Source organism: Mya arenaria, chromosome 10 (assembly GCF_026914265.1).
Source record: "Mya arenaria isolate MELC-2E11 chromosome 10, ASM2691426v1".
Classification (NCBI taxonomy): Eukaryota; Metazoa; Mollusca; class Bivalvia; order Myida; family Myidae; genus Mya; species Mya arenaria.
In genome coordinates, this window is record NC_069131.1 from 21,642,854 (window position 1) to 21,663,904 (window position 21,051).

The 21,051-nt window shown below is 35.4% G+C and overlaps 1 protein-coding gene across 2 annotated transcripts; it reads right to left on the reverse strand.

The window, feature by feature from the left end:
* Positions 1-5,441: 5,441 nt before the first annotated feature.
* Positions 5,442-20,821, reverse strand: LOC128205552 (uncharacterized). 2 transcript variants are annotated; one of them, XM_052907285.1, is made up of 17 exons: positions 20,718-20,821; positions 20,382-20,410; positions 19,430-19,514; positions 18,372-18,456; positions 15,173-15,336; positions 14,586-14,696; positions 13,988-14,131; positions 13,622-13,833; positions 13,057-13,130; positions 12,348-12,710; positions 11,105-11,204; positions 10,526-10,655; positions 9,994-10,086; positions 9,465-9,703; positions 9,194-9,250; positions 6,086-6,224; positions 5,442-5,535 (listed from the first exon to the last, which is right to left on the reverse strand). In XM_052907285.1, the coding sequence occupies exons 6-13, from the start codon at positions 14,640-14,642 to the stop codon at positions 10,003-10,005; spliced, it is 1,164 nt and encodes a 387-aa protein (XP_052763245.1). In that variant the 5' UTR covers positions 14,643-14,696; positions 15,173-15,336; positions 18,372-18,456; positions 19,430-19,514; positions 20,382-20,410; positions 20,718-20,821; the 3' UTR covers positions 5,442-5,535; positions 6,086-6,224; positions 9,194-9,250; positions 9,465-9,703; positions 9,994-10,002. The 2 variants fall into 2 exon arrangements, with proteins under 2 accessions (XP_052763245.1, XP_052763244.1); XM_052907284.1 differs by lacking the exon at positions 20,382-20,410 and having other exon boundaries at positions 20,718-20,819.
* Between the last annotated feature and the right edge of the window lie 230 nt (positions 20,822-21,051).

Here is a 21,051-nt window from a genome sequence, read left to right on the forward strand (position 1 = left end):
CGTGTTGATAAGAATTAGAGCTATTATTTGACCTTCATACTGTTTCACAAGTTCAAATGTTTAAAAGAATGAATGGTTAAGGCTTCCATTTACGCCTTATTCAATAAGACTATTTATTGTAAAATAAATTGGACAGTTAGAAATTAGAACATGTCAAAAGCAAAATGTAATCTGAATACCAGCATGCCAGACAAAGGTCGATCACAAAATCAACTTAAACAGAATTTGCTCAGATGAGACTATAAAAAATAAGTACATACCAGACTGACTTCTCGCACTTCACAATGTCTTGTAAATGTTTCATCACCTTTTGCAGCTGTAAAATAGTAACAAGACAGCATTTATTATACATCCAAAGATTGAAATCCAAAGGAAATATGAGCATCCTACTTAACATATAAGTTTTCCTGAAAAATTAATAACCTGTGTAGAAAATGCTTGACATTATAAGTAATGCTAGATGATCAAGAAGGTCAAGTGTATAATAAACATTTTCACCTCTTTGTCACAATTTGGACAAATTGATACATCAACATCTGTGTGGACTGCATCTTTCTTAAAGCACCCATGATGGAACTGTTGCTTACAGATATCACAATGCCAGTTATTTCTGAAGTAGAATATGTCAATAAAACAACACAACAAATAAAAATTTAAACAAACCATTTTCACCAGTGAGTTGTTCTATTCTTCCTTGTGAATACCATTTTACTTTACTTTTGTTATATTGTAAGATCCTAGATCTTTACCACATATTCAATGTTGTTCCATACTTAAATTTTTATGTCTGTCTGACAATATTATCTATGTAGCTCACAAACTAAAAACATAAATAAACATATTTTACCCTTCATTTGGATTTTCACACACACAGAGGACATCTGTTTTGGTTTTCTTTAAAGGCCTATCTTGGGGATAGTAAAAGGAGGACATCCTCTAAATTAAACAAAATACAAACTTTGCATTAGGACTCTTGATTTAAGAATCTGCAATAATATTTTTTTTAATAATCATTTAAAAATTAATGAGCATTTATCTTCAAGCCATTAATCACGAAATACACCTTGAGCAAGTACCGCTCAGGTGAGCTATAACAGCAGTGTTATAGCATCCTATATTAGCTGTTATATTTTTGTCTTATATTAACAAAGATAAGAAAGATAAGAAATGTAGATTTTTATGAAAACATATAAAAATCAAGTCATCAAAAGCCTAAGCTATCAACTTAATGGTTCACCTTCCGTGTTTTCACTCTGCTTGTGGATTATGAGGAGCCTAAAAATTTAACAATATATAACATTAATGAGTACATCGAATGCTGTATAATTCTAAGGGCTATTCCAGGCATAATTAAGAAGTGCCCCCCCACGGGTTATATGTTTAAATGGAATAGCCCTAAGGATTTCAGCCCACAATATAAACAAATTTGTATTGCAGTAGACTTATTATTCAATTGAAATACATATTCCAGTTAAATAAACAATAGCTCTTAAAATAATTGAATACATATATCAAAGTTTTTAAATACCTCAACTCCTTCATTATTGCTGTTTGTATCTTCTTCAGGTCAGATTATTTCTTGACCGTTATCTGCAAGAACAAACACACACACACACACATGTATATTATTATTTTATTATTTATATGGATATACAGTTACGAAACGGAATTGTGACTCCTCTTAAAACTTAGGAGTATAAAAGTTGTAAAACTTATCACCATTTTTGTGTTGCCCAAATGACCCAATCTATACCCAGAAACTAACAAATTTAGATGCACAATCAACATTAATAGTACTTCACTGTGACAACTAAGACATGCCAAATGCAAATGGGCTGAAGTAAATATTTTTAAGTTTCATTGCTGTTCTAAATGATTATTGGTTCCTGTTCATTACTATAAGGAAGTTTAAATGCTCATCTTATACTTTTATACTTATAATTTCAACAAAACAATAACACATTCCACTCCATTATCGAAAAATGCATAAGACAACTCCTTAATGACAGTCAAAGAAATGAATACCAGCATTGTCTCTCTGCCAATCTCCAACTTGCTCATCCGTGGAATTCAAATCCGTCACACTTCTCAAACAAAGATTATATATGAAATTGACAGAATTGTGTCTATGAATTGTAGGAAATTGAGTTTGGTTGTTTTATGACTTCCACCCCAGTTCTATAAGAATACATTTATTTTCTTATTTTATGACGCCTATTAAGAAATTCAACCCAACTGTCGCAATTTTTATACACAGTATCTACATAATTGAAACACTTACAGCAGCTAGAAGACTCCCAATGTACTTTCTCTTCTCGGCCACATCCTTTTTGGTCCAGGTAAACTTCAAGGACTTCCCAGCTAAGTAATTCTCGACAAACTGAAGTCAGAACTTTGCTCATAATACCCCTATCCATTTCAAGGTTGATGATAATAAAATGATGTCTCCTTAAACCTTATAACGCTCCCCTTAGCTGCTTGGTCCCTCAGTCCATCTTTCTATCTTGTTCTGAGAATAACTTCAAAACTACTGATAGCATTGAAATGAAACCTGGTATATAGATGGCACTGAGTAGAAACTGATGAATGTTGAACATTTTATAAAGGACTTAAATAACAAATACAAAACTCAAATTAGTCATAGTAATAAAAGCTGCACTATCACAGCTTTTTCTTTTTTTGGTCTCAGAATCAGCCGTTTTTGGCATTAAATTTTTTTGAACGCAAATATGTAAAACTGTGATCTGATCTTTTTTTGCAGGGTATGAACTCTTAAATGGTTTCCACAGATTTATGCAAAAATTGGCTTATTCAAAGACCTCATATAGTAAAGTTGTCAAAACAGTCAGCAAGAGCGCAGCTTCATATTGTACCTTTATGTACCAGCCTTTTACTTAACATAAACACCCAAGGGTATTGACATAAAAAAATCATATACATGTACACATTTATAGTATTAACAAGGATTGCATTACCCAGCAACCCTGACTAGGTATTTCTGAATGTAACTCCCATTTGTGAACAATAATGCAATAATTTCAGTAAACATGCCCCTTTTTCTGCATGTCCTGAAATTATCCAACTTGTGTATAGTAATGCTACAACAATTCACCTTCTAGGCTTCTACTAACTTCTATGTCGCCTTTTGTAATATTTTTTTTAATTAAAGGTCAGTATAAATACCTGTATAACATAGGCACCGCATGATGTTCCATCCCTCTGTTTTGCATGAGGAAGGAAGTTGATGTTCCAGTGTTGAGGAGATGTCTCTATCCCGTGCTTGTACCTCTCATTCATGAAGGCACTAAAAAATTCAAACTCAGATATTATAGGAAACTATTTTTGTTGTTATTCTTCAAAGGAGGATGTGATTGTAATAGTTGGTTACTTGAAATGATATAATCTTATGGTAAAAGGTGCAGAAACAATTTAAGTCTCATTTGACAACTACTGACACTGCATTACATGAACTTAGAAATGAACAGTATGAAAGCACAAAAGAATAGTAATGAAATGTGGTATGACCAGTAAATAAGAGCATTCGAGAAATAGTTTTAAAAGTGAAGACAAAGCAATTAAATGTAATATGAATACTGAATTAGCGCATTCAACAGGGGGGTTGGGGAGGAGGGAAGTAAAAGCAGTAACTGAAACATGCCATACAAATGAGATGACATTAACTTCAATCTTAAAGTAGCAAACAATGTTAAAATGCACAATGCACAATAAATGCCCGAAATAGTAAAAAATATTTGCATTCAAACTCTCGAACAGTATGCAACACTTGATAAGTTACCACTTGGTTCACTTACTACCATTTTTGTAGGTAGAGGGTTTTTGACTTTTGCAGGTCTCCCAATGGGTTAATGTATATAATACACCTCTCTCTTGGCTTTATTATCTTGTGAGTCATTACAAACAGAAATGTTAACATGTAAACAAGATAGAAACGACAAAATCTAAAGTGTTTGATTAATTAAGTATATGAAGCTACAAACAAATTGAAACTTAAACCATCCAAGCAGATCATCTTACAAAACAAGGTAATTAAAAAAACCGGCATTCAAGAAAAAATAGTAGTACTAAAACACAACAAAATTAAGCAAGAATTACTAGAAAACTAGAAAGGCTGTTTTAGAAGTGGCAACTTTGAATGCTGATTTCTATCATTCAAATTATGATTATAAACAATTAACAAGCATAAAGAAGAGGAAGAAGAAGACAGCTTTCAATTAAGTACCTTAGAGCTATAATTTGTGTATTGGTATCTACATTAAGTCGTTGTGTTTTCTTCTAAGAACAAAATTTGGTGGAATAAAAAAAAGAATAAGTAAAAAGAATAATGAGAAACACAGTATGTTGTCCACCTTTCAGTAAAATAAGTAGACAAAAATGATTAAGGAATACTATTATGAGGTCCAACTTAAATTTAAACAACTTACTTTAACAACTTACTAAATAATACATTTATGGAAAATATTAATTACTGATAACAAGATTGTTACAGGGTATTGAAGAGCAGAAAGCGCAAAAATATTAAATGATTGGTGAATGCTAAAAGATAAACTGTGTTCTACTATCGTCTTATTAGGTAGAAATACCGTGTTTTATGCTCATTTCTTTCAAATTAAGCTCGGTATCTTTCAAAAGAACAATTGATTTTGGCATTTAATCACCCCTTTTTGGAATATTAAATCAATATTATTAATTGTGGTTAATCTTATTTGTGAGTAACAGTGCATCTTTCAATGAACTTATTAACATTTTTATACTTTTCGCACAATACCCTTATTTTTAGGCAATGCTGTATTTGGATCAGGCTATAGGAGGGGAAAGAAAATAATTGAACTTAGGTCTGAATTTGTCAGTACAGCAATGCTCCTAATAGCAGATCTTACATGCAAATATGGCTGCATGAATGATTGGAATGCGCACTAATATAAATAACCCTTATCAACACTCAGTGGTGTTTGAGTGTGACTTAATTTTAACAGCTACAAGTTCAAAAGAATACACAATTATGTAAACACCGCAAAAAATATCAATAAAGTTAATTTATATCCTCACTTGAAGGGATTATAAGGTCAACCCAATCCAAAAGTCGATAGTGCAACAGATGAATAGATGATTGAATAAATGGTTTTGTGTGTGCCATCAACTAGAATAACTCACCACCAGAATCCAGTGACAGTTGTTCTCATTCACTGCACCAATGACTGATTCATATTGGTTGAAGTTTACCTGCAAAATATAAGAATTAATCCTAAAGCCTATTAGTTGAATCATACAACTTACAAATAATTTACATCCTGATAGATTTATTAACATGTTCTTTAAAACATTTTGATTGTAATAACAATAACATCAAATGTTAACTTTTATATACTTTTAACAGTCACAAATAAATCTGGCAACTTACTTCTCTCAAGTAACCAGTCCTTTCAAGACAACCTCTAAAATGGCAGTTGCATTTATACAGTCCAGGTGGAGGACCTTTCTTCCTGCTGTGGCGATATGTAAGCAGGCATCAATCAGCTGGAAACATAATTTGTAAAGGACTTACTACAGATGAAAGAACTACGTCAAACCTTAAGGTGACATAGTTGAAACACAAAACTTACTATAGAAAATGATAACTGACTCACGACTTTCCTATAGACTTTGTTGCACAATGACCAAAGCAATATTGACAATCCATTCAGGCCAATGGTGACATATTGATCAGGCCAATAGTGACATATCGATCAGGTCTATGGTGACATTTTGATCAGACCAATGGTGACATTTTGATCAGGCCAATGGTGACATATCCACCCGACCAATGGTGACATATCCACTCGACCAATGGTGACAAATCCATCCGACCAATGGTGACATATCCATCAGGCCAATGGTGACATATCCACCCGACCAATGGTGACATATCCACCCGACCAATGGTGACATAACCATCAGGCCAATGGTGACATATCCACCAGACCAATGGTGACATATCCATCAGGCCAATGGTGACATATCCATCAGGCCAATGGTGACATATCCATCAAGCCAACTTGTGTTACACTTCAAGCATGCATAATAATACCATTGAAATGTGATCGCAAAGCTTGCTTCATCTGACAACGTGCTTTTAAGGAATTCAAAGCTCCTTCTGGTGAGAACATAAGGCCCAATGTTCATCACACGGGTGTCATCTATTGGTTGATGAAGAATTGTTCTCAGCACTAAAAAAAGAAATCATCCATGTGTCAACATTGCATATTGAAATTTCACAAATGTCTTTAAATAAATCACTGTTATCTTAAAAATTGAACACGTTTTGAAGGACAAGAGATGTTTGTCAAACATTATGCCCCCCATGAGCGCCATGTTGTCAGGATTATATGGACAATTGAATGAAATATGCATGGACCGAAATGACAGCTGATTTGTTGCCATTAAGGCAGTTTTCAGATTATGACCATTAAAGTGTGAGGATAGAGTGTGTTATGACCATGACCTTTGAACTCAAAATCCAGAGTCATCAGCTGGTCACCAGAAACCTAAATGTCAAGTTCGAGGGCCATGGGTGCAGGCATTGTCAAGTTATCACACAGACAAGTTTTTTTCGTTCAAGGTCACTGTGACCTTGACCTTTGACCCCTTAAATCATAAGGGGTCATCTACAAGTCAGATGCAACTCCAAGTCAAGTTTGAAGGCCATGGGTTCAGGCATTGTTGAGTTATCACTCTGACAACCTTTTACCATTCAAGATCACTGTGACCTTGATCTTTGGCTCTATGAATCCTAAAATCAATAAGGGTGATCTACTGGTCAGGCTTAACATCCATGTCAAGTTTAATGATCATAGGTTCAGGCATTGTTGAGATATCAGTGGGAGAAGATTTGTAAACTTTTTTGCGTTAAAGGTTACTGTGACATTGACCTTGGCCTGATGACCCCCAAAGTCGATAGGGGTCATCTAATGGGCAGGCCCAACCTTCATGTCAAGTTTGATGACCATAGGTCCAGGAATTGTCGAGGTCGCTTTCAAAGTCACTGTGACCTTGACCTTTGACCCCTAAAATCAAAATGGGTCATCTACTGGTCAGGCCCAACCTCAATGTCAAGTTTGAGGGCCATGGGTGCAGGCATTGTTGAGTTATCACTCGGACAACCTTTTATCATTCAAGGTCACTGTGACCTTGACCTTTGGCTCAATGACCCCTAGACCATCTTCTGGCCAGGCCCAACCTCCAAGTCAAGCCTGAGGGCCATGGGTGCAGGCATTGTCGAGTTATCACTCGGATAACCTTTTACCATTCCAGGTCACTGTGACCTTGACCTTTAGCCCAATGACCCCTAAAATCAATAGGGACCATCTTCTGGCCAGGCCCAACCTCCAAGTCAAGATTGAGGGCCATGGGTGCAGGCATTGTCGAGTTATCACTCGGACAACCTTTTACCATTCCAGGTCACTGTGAACTTGACCTTTGGCCCGATGACCCCCAAAAACCATAGGGGTCATCTCCTGGTCAGGCCAATTCTTCAAGTCAAGTTTGAGGGCCATGGGTGCAGGCATTGTCGAGTTATCACTCGGACAACCTTTTACCATTCAAGGTGACTGTGACCTTGACCTTTGGCCTGATGACCCCCAAAAACAAAAGGGGTCATGTACTGGTCAGGCCCAATTCCAAGTCAAGTTTGAGGGCCATGGGTGCAGGCATTGTCAAGTTATCACAAGGAAAACATTTAACCATTCAAGGTGACTGAGACCTTGACCTTTGGCCCGATGACCCCCAAAAACAATAGGGGTCTTCTACTGGTCAGGCCCAACCTCCAATTCAATTATGAGGGCCATGGGTGCATGTATTGTCGAATTATCACTCGGACAACCTTTTACCATTCAAAGTCACTGTGACCTTGACCTTTGGCCCGATGACCCCCAAAAACAATAGGGGTCATCTCCTGGTCAGGCCCAACCTCCAATTCAATTATGAGGGCCATGGGTGCCGGCATTGTTGAGTTATCACTCGGACAACCTTTTACCATTCAAGGTCACTGTGAACTTGACCCGATGAGCCCCAAAAACAATAGGGGTCAGCTACTGGTCAGGCCCAACCTCCAAGTCAAGTTTGAGGGCCATTGGTGCAGGCATTGTCAAGTTATCACTTGGACAACCTTTTACCAATCAAGGTCACTGTGACCTTGACCTTTGGCCTGATGACCCCCAAAACAATAGAGGTCATCTACTGGTCAGGCCCAACCTCCATGTCAAGTTTGAGGGCCATTGGTGCAGGTATTGTTTAGTTATCACTCGGACAAGCTTTAAAATTATTTTATCATTAAAGGTCACTGTGACCTTGACCTTTGACCCGATGACCCCCAAAATCAATAGGGGTCATCTACTGGTCAGGCCCAACCTTCATGTGAAGTTTGATGACCATACGTCCAGGAATTGTTGAGTTATCACTCGGACAAGCTTTGGTCTACCGACGGACCGACCGACCGACCGACAGACATACCGACATGCCTGTGCAAAGCAATATACCCCTCTTCTTTGAAGGGGGGCATAATAATACACTGCAATCATTACCTAATATAAATAAAGCAAACAGGCAGTCAAAATAAGCCTAAATTTAAGTTATCAACAGTGTTTCTTCTATCACTGAATATGATCAACATCCCATAACAACACTATTAAAAACAGGAATGGAATCAAACAGAATAGAGGGACCAAACATGATTATATTTACACAACTTTGTGCTTGTATAAATTCAATACAATTTCATGGTACATAACTCTAGAAAATCTTGAGGTAAGAAAAAAACTGTTAAGCAATCCATGATTATCTCGTCTTACTAGACAAGATTTAATAGTAAATGAGGAACTGGTTCATGAAAACAGTTTTAATTAGAATTTATAAATCAATTAATAAAGGGCCATAATTTGCATTGTATGCGTATTAGTTTAAGTTAACTTGATTAATTAATTAGGTTCAATGGCTGAGACCCGTTAAATAAGGTCTAAGTGTAATACAACATGTTTTAGTGATATATAATTTTTAAGTGTAAAATATTAAGGGCCACATTTTGCATTATATGCAAAAAAAAATCAACACAGTTAAGTAAATGCTTAGTAGCCACTACCTTTTCTGTTTGTGGATATGAATATATTAAATAAAAGCAAAAATCACCATTTCTTTATGTTACCTATATCACCATGTCAGAGCTCAGATGTGGATTGTTCATATTGCTTGTCTGGAGTACCTGCAAATATAAAATGTATATCATGAAAATTTAACAACAAATACTACTACTTTAGGCAAAGAAATAACCCATTTTATTAAGTAATTTTGTTCACTTAAATGAACCTAATCATTGTTGTCTGATACCAAAGGTTTAAACAAAGCCCAAAAAACAGCAAAGAGGTAAAACACCATAGTGCACTGTATTATGACACATGTTCGTAATAGTGCGCTACCTTTATCCTCCTTCTGCATGTGGGCAGGCATCTCCTGTTCCATATTGGTAGTGGCAGGCATCTCCTGTTCCATATTGGTAGGGGTAGGCATCTCCTCTTCCATATTGGTAGTGGCAGGCATCTCCTCTTCCATATGGGTAGGGGCAGGCATCTCCTCGTCCCTATCGGTAGCAGCAGGCATCTCCTCTTCCATATGGGTAACGCCAGACAAATCTTTCTCTTCTGCTAACTTTAATGACCTAAAAAAAAAATCTTTTGAAAAAGTGCCTGATTTGCAAGTTTAATAAATTGGAAAGTATGAGATAATTTTAGTTCGATAATTGATTGGTCTTGGATGTTAAGGGTAACAGTTTATACAAGCCAATCAAAACTCGAAATTCAAAACTTTGAAGAGCATAGGTAAAAGCAATCTCAGATATTAACTAGAAAATAAATGGCTTTCACGGAGTCAAGCAGACAGATAAATGGACAATGCAGTATCACTCTACCTCTTCTGAGTATGCAACCATTCACATGTCTAATGAATTACCTCTCTTCCTCAATTACCACATCTGCAGTGTCTTGGGGAAATATCATGTCCTTTTTTGTTTAAAAGCGACTGTCTGTGGTACTGCACCCATCTCTGAAAAAAGATTCTAATCCTAATATAATAATTTGAATAAATGTGGCCCATAGACTATATAACTATTCTTAACCATGTATGGTAAGCATAACAAGGTGCATAATAGCAATATGTCTAGGTGATTGTCCGATATAGGAAATGAGAACAAATTCTTTAACAGAACTGTTCAAATATGGAATGAGAGCACTCCAACATAAGCCTGAACCCCTGTGACATGACATGAGGGGGATTGCGCGTGGTTAATATAAATAAAATTATGTCAGTAGGACCATATTTAATTTTTTTACCTTGAATGGTTAACAGTTGTAGACACAACCATGGCTTTAACAATATCTCAAGCCATGTTGAATACCTATTACAAAAACAAAACATACATATGTTGACTATTTTGCACGCCATGGAAATTGCTAGGAAGACTTATTTGAATGACCATCTTTACCTTACTCTCTTTTAACCAGAATGTCTGAAACCAGTCTTGTAGACGTTTGTTCCAATGGCTGGATTCCTTCAAAGCATCAACAGCTTCAGTAAAACTCTGTTCATCAGAGGAATTGGCAATGCTACGCAATCTGCAAAAAAAAAGAAGATATAATGCTTACAATGCTTATAATAACAGGACACAATGAACACACACACAGGAATCATACCAAACAAACTGAAAAAGATACCACCATTGCACATTAAGAAGTTAGTTATGAAATTAAAGTATTGATAGAAACAATGTATACTTCTGGAAATATGGTAATTCTTAAATAAATTGAAGATGAACTGTTGTTCGAAACTTGTAAATCACTTTGGTAATGCATGATGAAATTTCAAATTGTGCACCATCTTAATAGTTTTACTGCGCTTGTTAGCATTCACTTTATTGTGCTTACTTTGGACTATCAATTAACAATTATCATAAAATTTAATTCCAATGCAGTCTTGAAGTAATTTATATACCCATCAATCTTTACATGTTTTAAAAACGTTTTTATTAAAACAGCACTGGTTAAAAAATAAAAAGATAACTTACAACTCCAAAACCTCCTTTGGATGAGTCACTCCATTAGTAGGTCCAACCCAGCGTTTCCATGATTGCTCTCGATGGAAGTCACAGAGAATCGTAAAGCAACCTGCAATAAAGAGGTATTAAAAAAAACAAGCCAATGAATGAGTTATCTATTGATTGTATACACAGGGTTCATACAGATCTTGGGTACCAGAATTCCATGATTTTTCCATGACTTTTCCAGGATATTGCTCAGTTTTCCACGATACCATCCAAACACACGAAACTCAAAATCAGGACAATGATATACACATTTTACTGGTATACTGACATTTAATTTGGGGCAAAATAAGAGCTGTTATTTTGTTTTGTTTTAATGAGTCATATTTGACAGACCAATAAGTTTGTCACACACGGTACACAACGCCTTTCGGTTATCAGACTTAAATGGCTTCAACAAGTCCTTGTATTGTTCAATTGTGTCCAAATGAGAGTTGTATCGACAAATTCCTTTGCTATGACTCATTTTTTACACCTCGAAAACACGCAAAAGCACACCAAAAAAAAAAACGGAACTGGGCAGTAGTAAACTTTTAATGTTCGTTTCGTACCCAAGCAGATTCGCACTCCATATGGAATAGAATAGTTTGTAGCGATGTAATTTCACGATTTGTCGTTTAAATTTGGATTCTTAAGATTAAATTTTAACAGATTTATTTTTTACGCACTTACAGACTTATTCCAGAATACTTTTCAACTTTCCATGATGATTTTTAATATTCCATGATAAAATCCAAATAATCAAGATTCCATGATTTTTCCAAACAATACTCATTTTCCATGACCTTTTCCAGATCTGTGCGAACCCTTTATACAAATTTAACTGAATCAATGAACAAGACAAAACACTTGACTAATCAGGTTATTACTGAAAGGAAACATAAGCCTAACAAGGGCCAAGAGTTATCTGACTTGAATAATTTATTACAGCACCATATCCTGGTAAGAAATTATTATATCTTTACCATATTTTTTTTTATATAGTCCATCCTACTGCCAATGTGACCCAATGAGTTATTTTAAAATTCATTGTAATGCATGTTCATCTGTTGAAAACAATTAACTGGTTCTTTGAAATCTTCTTTGTTGTTTTATTTTTTCAGTTATTTTTGAATGATGCATGAATTCATTGGGAAAAATTACAAGACAAAATTTAAATTACAAGACAAAATTTCTACAGTTTCTAATATGTCATGTGCAATTTTACCTGGAAATGTTTCCTCAATTGCCTTCATTTCTTTTCTATCATAGTCAGTGATGAAGTATGGCGGTTTCCATGTCGGATTCCAGCTCTTCAAGACTGCAAGACCCCTTTTAATGTGGTAAGTGGTCTCAGTTGGAAGGACGAATGAACCTACAACCACATATCCACTGTTGGTGTTCACACACACAAAACAGGGGCACTTCAAACTTGCAGGTCTTGTAGGTGGCATCCAACAAACAGATCTCCTGACCATATTTCTCCAGAAGACGCTTCTGCCCAGAAGATTGATGGACGAAGAGAAAGTCTTCAACACCAATTTCTTCATTATCTCCTTCATCGTCATCCTTGGAGAAACCTTCTTGGGGACTAAAGTTAAACAAAAAAGGACTGATTTATATAAACACAAATGTTAGAAACAAGAGCAGTCACTGTAACAAAGAAAACCCAAAAATCATTATTATAAACAATGACACAAATTTGAGCGCTTTTTTATCAAACAGGATTTAGAATAGTAGAAGTATGACATGATGCAACATTGACAATTTAAGCAATTAATGTTCAATAACTAAAATTATATCACTAAAACCTACTTTAAGACAGTTTTGAACATTTTTGCTTTACAAATTTATACTAACAATCTATTTTAACTAAAATTACCTCAAATCATTTAATATTTTAACAACCTAAACAAAATGGATTACAGCTGACATACCCTGAAGTGTAATGGAAGTTATCCTGCGGTTGTTCCCTTCTCCACTGGTCAACATGGCGTCTTCAGTTGAAAATCTAAAAACAATTATCATGACACGAGGTTAAACCTTAATGGGCAACCGTCACTTTAGGTTCTTCAAAAGAAGCTATTTTTCCTAGATACAGTGACATTGAACAATAAACATTCCAATGCAAAAATTCTGGACTTAAAGATGCAATCTTACTCCCAAATAAGATTCATCACAATTCATGATGTGTTTAAATATACAAAAAATGAATAAATGTCGAAAACAATATTTCTTAGATTTCTTTGAAAAAAAGGTGCAGAAAACTAAGCTTTCTGCCTTATGAGGCAAAAGTAGATCAGATTATATTTTAGCAAAAAACATGGTTACAATCTTGCTTAATATCAGTAATTAATATTTTCCATAAATGCATTAATTAGTATGTAGTTCAGGGTTTATCACTCAAAGTTTATGTTTGTTAAACATGTGTATACAGGTATTGATTTGAATAAGGGAGTCATTTTAAGAGCTTTTGTACCAACATTTTTAGTATTAACTTACTGTCGCACACACATGGCCGAATACATGTGGTTTCTTATGATCTTCCGGCTTGGATAAAATCTGCCATTCAGACGGCTAGCAGATGGAAATTGCCGTTTTGTGAAACCAATTATAGCTCTTTCCATTTCATCTACTCTCCTTACACCATCCCCAACCAGGGAGTATATTTTGTCGATGATTGTCTTGTCAAGTCTCTGGTACACTGAGCCAAACTACATGAAATTAATAAAAAAGAATTGTCTCTTTCTTTGACATTACAAATAAAAAGGGACGTATAGAACCTTTAACTTTATATGCTTTCATTTGTAAACACAATTAACAATTTTATTTCTTTATCAAAATGAAATCCATGTACAGAGTTCCTACCTCACCAGTGATGTGGCTGTGGCAAGACTCATCCGGAACATATACATACACCCTCATACACCAGTTGACATGATCAGATGATTTGAGAGCGTTGTCAAGTAACTTCCTCTTTATGGATTTCTGATGTTCAGAGGTAGAGGTGATCTTAAAAAGAATATTTGATTCACTGACAAAAAATGCAATAAATAATAATCCACAGGCTAAGGGCTATTCTATTCAAATATTATATATAACACCCAGGGAAAAGGCACTTTTAAAATATACCGCCCCTACAGAGGCAAATTAACTCCTTCAGGGTCTAAATCCATGGGTTATATGTTTTACTAGAATAACCCTGAACACATGTAGTTGATATTTTCTTCCAACAAATCATGTGGCAACACAGATCCATGCACTGTCAATATTTTTACCTTATTTTTTCCAGGTTAAGTGGATACTAAAATTATCTAGCTTATAAATACTATCTTACCAACAACTTGCAGCAATTCATGACTTCTAGTTTATCAATGTTATTGTCTGATCTAGCAAGAACAAACTATATAAAATCTTATAAATAAAATAAATAAAGACAACTTTCCATATTTTTAGTATTTTGTACCTTGTTATCAGGAAACCGTATGACTGCCCTCATAATGATGGAGGCCCTACAATCCATTTTCTTGGTGCTGTAAACAAGCTTCCTGCTCTTATCAGAATACCCATGTTCAGGCTGAAGTATATTATTCATTAATTTATACCTTTTATAGATGGTCAACATTTATGACTATAGATGGTTGACAAAAAATTGCTGTAATGGATGACAATGGGCTAGATCTGTGAGGCCTGAGAAGTATGAATGATTTAAAATGAAAAATCCTTTGTCTTAAACTGTTAAATTATATAAAATTTGTTCAGGTTAACATTTTACTGAAAACTTACACATTGTTGCACTGGGTACAGATTATTTATTAAAAGAGTTATTGTCAGAAATTTACTTCATGCGGTTTTCTAATAATATAGAAAGAACTGGTACCCTTGCATTTTTAAAAGTCTTTAATAAAGCAATGACAGAATGAGATATTTGTTTTACTACCCAATTTGTTGAACTGGATATAGGCAGATCCTGGTTCTTTTCATTCAATATTAGCTTAGTGTTCAGTGCATGAATATCATGTCATATTCAAAATCAAGGCAAAATTTACTAACGTTTGGTATTTTTCTCCTAGACTTTAATTTGTCTGATCGGTGTCTATCTTTCCAACACTCGCGTATCTGGCGACCAACAAACTGGAACGGCACACCATCACACCGAATGGGAAGTAAAGGGCTGGAATGTTCCTCAAAATATATTCTTCCACCTATTGGACCTTCTGTAAGGAAATTATAATAAAAATATAAAAAAAATATCATTAAATTGGAATAGATAATTTCTGAAAATACAACTTAGTTGTTATTATAAATCAAAACATAACAAATCATATGAAATTAAATGGTAACAGGAGAAGATGTACCAACACAAATTTGTACCATTTAAATTTTATGCTGTAAACAGAGAAATCTTTCCAAATATGGAGTATTTAATACAGTTTCTTAACAAAACAATTAAACATGTTATGCACCAGCAAATTGAAACCTAGCCACAGCATATAGGGAACTATATTTAACATTTGGCTATTAATTGTGTTCAAATGCCACAAGTCGACTGATTCATACCAATGTAAAATACATTTATAAACTATAAAGTTCTCCACAATATTTAACACTGCATTGTTAAGTTAAAACACAAAAGTAAAAATTATTTTTAGCCAATACTTTTCTCTTATTTCATTTTTTTATGAAACACAACAAAGCATCGCCTTTTTTAACTATCTAGCAAGTGACTTTCGGCCCAGCTAACCCCGGGTAAAATCTCCGCCCTGCGTGGACGAACTGATGGTAAAACCCCGGCCAAATGTCACCGCACCCCAGACACTATATAAGGCCCAATCTCCGCTAGATTTGGCGCAAAGACAATACCACCGCGGTCACCCGGCCCTGCGAGGCCACCTGGAAAGTAAAAACACAGCCCATTTCCCCGGCATACCCCTGGACCTTTGATAGCGGGAGAACTATGTGGGAAGACGGGCAGTGTTTAGACCTAGGCCTCAGAGTGCTGAGTAAATTCGATGGTTATGGTCTAGTGCCGAAAATAGCCAGGAATGGGCCTTACCTAGGATGTCCCCGGGAAGTCCTTTTAAAATGCCATCCAGACTTCTTTTTGAGCCTTGACGGCATTTTTGAATCACTCCTCCCGGGTAGTCCACCTAAATAGCCGTCAACGAGCCTTTTGAAGATTTTTAGATTTTTTGGCAGACTCGAGACAGGGATACATAACAAATGTCAAAATAATAAAAAAGTATCCCTGATCGCTCATTATTGTAGCTATCCTCCCGGAGAACGAGGGCATTTGGCAGGTTTTACCAGCAATTTGTCGCTGCAGGACGACAATTTTACCTGGGAATGGCTTGACAGAAGATCAAAGTCCCTGCTATTCCCCGGATCTGGGGAGCTGTGGTACTATTTAACTGTAGTCTAAAATAATAGACGTATTATACGGGATTCTTCCAAAAATCTAAAATAAAATATGTCAAGGTACAATTACTTGGACTACATTTAACAGAAGTCTAAAGTAATAGACATGTTATAGGGGATTCTTCTGTTTTGACAGAATTAAATGAAGAAAAACCCATCAACCTCATAATAACTCGTTGGATATTTATAAGGATATAAAAATATCGCACACCCAGAATGCTCTCAAAACAAATATATCAAATCTAAATAGTTTCAAATGAAGACTGTACCAGAAGATAGGTAATTAAGATACTGTCCTCATAATTGGGACGAATTCTCCGTATATTATACACAATGTATTGCACGATGTTGTAGTGGTATGAGTTTTTGTTGGTAATTTAAATGATTTCTTTGATAACTGATACTGTTATCTGTACTGAAGTGTAGTGCCCAAAATTCTCAGCTTCACTAATTTTCATGGTATAAAAATATGAGTCATTGTATATCTATTTATTTACCTGGATATTTAAAATGCTCTGACTTCACTGTCACATATTTTTCCGACGTTGCTATCTCCCGATTATTTATAAAGGGATTAACTTTCGCAAAAGCATCCTCGCCATCAAAAATTCACTTGCGCCATTTTTATTGAACTTGTGATAGAGTGCGAAGGCGCAAAATGGCGCCCTGAGTAGCGGACGTAGCTCCGCCCCTCACCGAATACCGTCTTCCATACAGTAATTTCGAGCATTTAAGTGCATTTCAAGTAGCCCCTCCCTCTCCCCCGGGCCTCTTAACCGCCTAACCGCCTAACCACCCCCTCACACACGGCATACCCTCCTAATAGAAGCCACCAGCCTAAACTACTCCTTCTGCGCACAATAATGCATATGATTGGGAATATAAAAGTGTTTTCCATTAATTAGATGTAGCATTTGAGGGCATTTTCTAGCCCCTCCCCCTCCATTCCGCTTTCCAATCCCGTAGCCAATAGGCCAAACACACGACATACACCCCTCCCACACATTACAGTTCTAGCCCACGCATCCCCTACAATATCGCAGACAATACTGTATATGGGAAAATGAAAGTATCCCCTAGTAATTAACTAGTATTTGAGACCTTTTCATAGCTTCTCAAAGCTCTGACTTCCCCTCCCTCTCCCAGCCACCCCCACACACGAAATACACACCTCACACTCAAAACAGTATGAACCCCAGCCGCACTCCTCCCCACTCGCACACTTATTGTATATATACTTATGAAAATTAAAGTAATTAAAGTGTTTTCCGGATTTCGGGTTTTCTGTTTTCCGGTTATTCCACCATGACGTGATATTTGCACTGGATTAATTTCTGCCAGTGAAACCGATATTTTCCTGACAACATTAACGTGCGGCGATGTCATTCTCCCCCTATTAAGGTATGTGATCATGGGTATGCGAAACATGTATATAGATTTCTAAGGCAGTGTATATATATATCCTTCACGATATTAACCATCACAATCATGTTAATGGTTGTTCGTAACCAACATAAAGGGAGAGTACTCTGTTTGACTAATCTTGTGGAGAACCGTTTGTAGCAACAATCAGTGATTTTTGAAAAAAATCAAATCCAGCTTAAACCTTACTGTTTCAGATAGATATAACCATACTTATAACAAAAATGTATACTTTTAATATGTTATGTCAAAGCACATAGAATTTAACAACTCCAGATTATGCAAAAAATCAACATTCGGAAAGTCACTTTTTTCACTTTTCACAAAAAGCTGACCCAAGTTTTTTATTCCACTCAAGAATGTTTTTCCAGTGCACAATTCACTCCTGACTGCTTCTATAACCATCACTGACCTATCCTGTATCTTGTATTGGACCAAGCAACTTCTTAGTATGCTGCTAAGATGAATCGAAGTGCGCCGCGCCAAGACAGAAATACCTGAAAACATACATATAAGACATTAATATGGGGAAAAATGTTTATCACATTATATTTTACATTACGTTTACATACATGTGATAACGTCCCGGACGTCCGGGATTGTCCCGGAAATCGTATCTCTGTCACAGAGTCACGGAGGGTGCATGTTTGTCTCGGAAGTCATAAAAAAAAAACGAAAAAAAAAAATCTCTGAATCGGAATCGATTATCCTATTTTACCAATGTAAGTCAGCTATTTTGCCTGTCCGGGACACTGGTCGTAAAACACAGGACATGTTGACACTAATCCGTTAATTGGTACGTGTGTCGTCGAGGTCATCGTCAATCACCCGATAATTAATCTATCGGCCTATTGTTGTGCTTAACGAGTGGGGGAGGGTTCTTGTATACAAATTCATTGTTTTCATATGGATTTGTTTGGTCTTATGAATGATAGCTTTAAATTGATGAATTGATATTTTTCACACATTTACCGACAAACGAGCATGAAGGTAAGTTCAAAGAAAGTGACAAAATGAGTAAAAAAACAAAATTAAAACACGGAAAACATCCCATATTCCTTTCAAATTTCAAAGTCGATACATCGTTATACTTTAAACAACTTTAAACAACTTACGCGTCCATAAGGAATTTTAGTGTTTTGACATTTTTTTCCGAACTATCGTGTGTATTTTTACGCCGAAATAAAACTCACGATATGGGGTTTACAGGTGGTTATATAGAATGCTTTAATCACGTGACCATGGTAAGTCACGTGATCGCTTTATACAGCCGATTGTTGACACGTCTCTATCAAAATTATATGCATCTCCAAACGGAAAAAAAGCTCATCGACTGGAAAATCTTTTTTGTCGTCTGGAAAATATTGTGTGTCATAAATTGCAAACGTTTTAAATGTGATGAAAAAATAAATATTTTGTAACGCATGTTCTCAAAAGCGCGGGAAATATATAAATACATATTAAACTGACCTATCCTGTATCTTGTATTGGACCAGGCAACTTCTTAGTATGCTGCTAAGATGAATCAAAGTGCGCCGCGCCAATACAGAAATACCTGAAAATAGGCAAAACATACATATAAGACATTTATATGTGAAAAAATGTTCATCACATTATATTTTACATTAGTTTCATAAAAATACATATTAAACAGGTTAGTTTCTCAATTATGAAATGATAATGCGCTGCAAGAATGATATAATGTCAGGTTAGAAGCTATGAAGTTACCCCATAAACCAACTGTTAATATAATTCTGAACATAAACTGATGAGTTGTTAGCATGTGTTATTATTTTACATTATCTACAGAAAATAAACCGAAATAGCAAGCATCATTAGCTTTAGAACCAAAGAATGGAATGTGATATTTGTCATTTAGTATGTAAAAAACGGCCTTATGTTTTATTCAAAAATAATTAACTTTTCTTAACTAAAACTCGGAAACTAATCTACTGTTCTAGGCAAGCAACATTTGTTAACATTATAAAGCATCTAAACTTAACAACATGCTACATGCTTTTAGTATTAACTTAACAATGAAACATGAATGCTTTTAGTATTAACTTAACAATGAAACATGAATGCTTTTAGTATTAACTTAACAATGAAACATGAGTGCCTTTTAATAGTATTAACTTAACAATGAAACATGATTGATGAGGGATGAGATGAGAGTGTTAAACTGGCACCTGAAAATAATAAATGTTAATGGAAAGTTAACACTCTCCCCCAGACACAGAGGATTTCAACTGGAACATGTGCACTGTTAAATGTGTCTTACATGTAAATAATGTGGATTATGCCAACACCAGTTTCTATGTCAATATCTGAAAAGCTCAAATAATCTTCATTGAACTTTAAATACTGCTTAAGCTGATCTTTTATAAATAGCACAATTATTCTACCACAAGCTGCAAATCACCTTGTTTGTAATCCTGACATAAGTTTCTTCTGAAAATGAATTGAATACAAATGCACTTATTTTTTAAACAAAACCATTTCTTAACTCAGTTATACACATTACTTTCAGGTTTGACACTGGAACCAATATTTGTGCATGATAAATGAAAAGAAACCCTTGCCTAAAATTAGTTTTGCTTTTTTTAGATTATATATTTAACATCGATTGCAAAAAAAAATGTATGAAAAGTACGAACGATTTTGAGTACGAAAAGGATATCACAAAAATGCATCAATTTATCAGACAAACAAATAAGATTCAATAAATGCATACATGCAATAACTCAATATAACCAACCTGCACCAAACGGCAATATTGTCATCTACCAGATACAAATCGCTGTTGCAATTACGAAGTAATACGCATTAATTTTTGTTTGTAATCGTTCCGGAAACGTCCACATTAGCAAGTGCTCGATTGGCAGGGGAGGTAATTTTATCCATTCTTAACTCCCCTCGCGGTCGCGCACCAATATTGAAAATAACCTAAATTCACATATATTACGGTTAAATACGGTGTAAATGTTTCCCATTTTATTTAGAATAATGATCAAACTTCATTAAAACCACAGAAAGATCCACGTATATGGCCGTTTTCAACAAAATCGCGATTTGTTTAGTTTTCAAACCTT

Coding starts and splice junctions, on each gene's coding strand:
- LOC128205552 (XM_052907285.1), bottom strand. CDS start 14,642: ATGGATTGTAGGGCCTCCATCATTATGAGGGCAGTCATACGGTTTCCT. Junction 13,834..13,987: donor ACAGCCACATCACTGGTGAG/GTAGGAACTCTG, acceptor AATTTCATGTAG/TTTGGCTCAGTGTACCAGAG. Junction 10,087..10,525: donor TCTGGTTAAAAGAGAGTAAG/GTAAAGATGGTC, acceptor ATCTTTTTTCAG/AGATGGGTGCAGTACCACAG.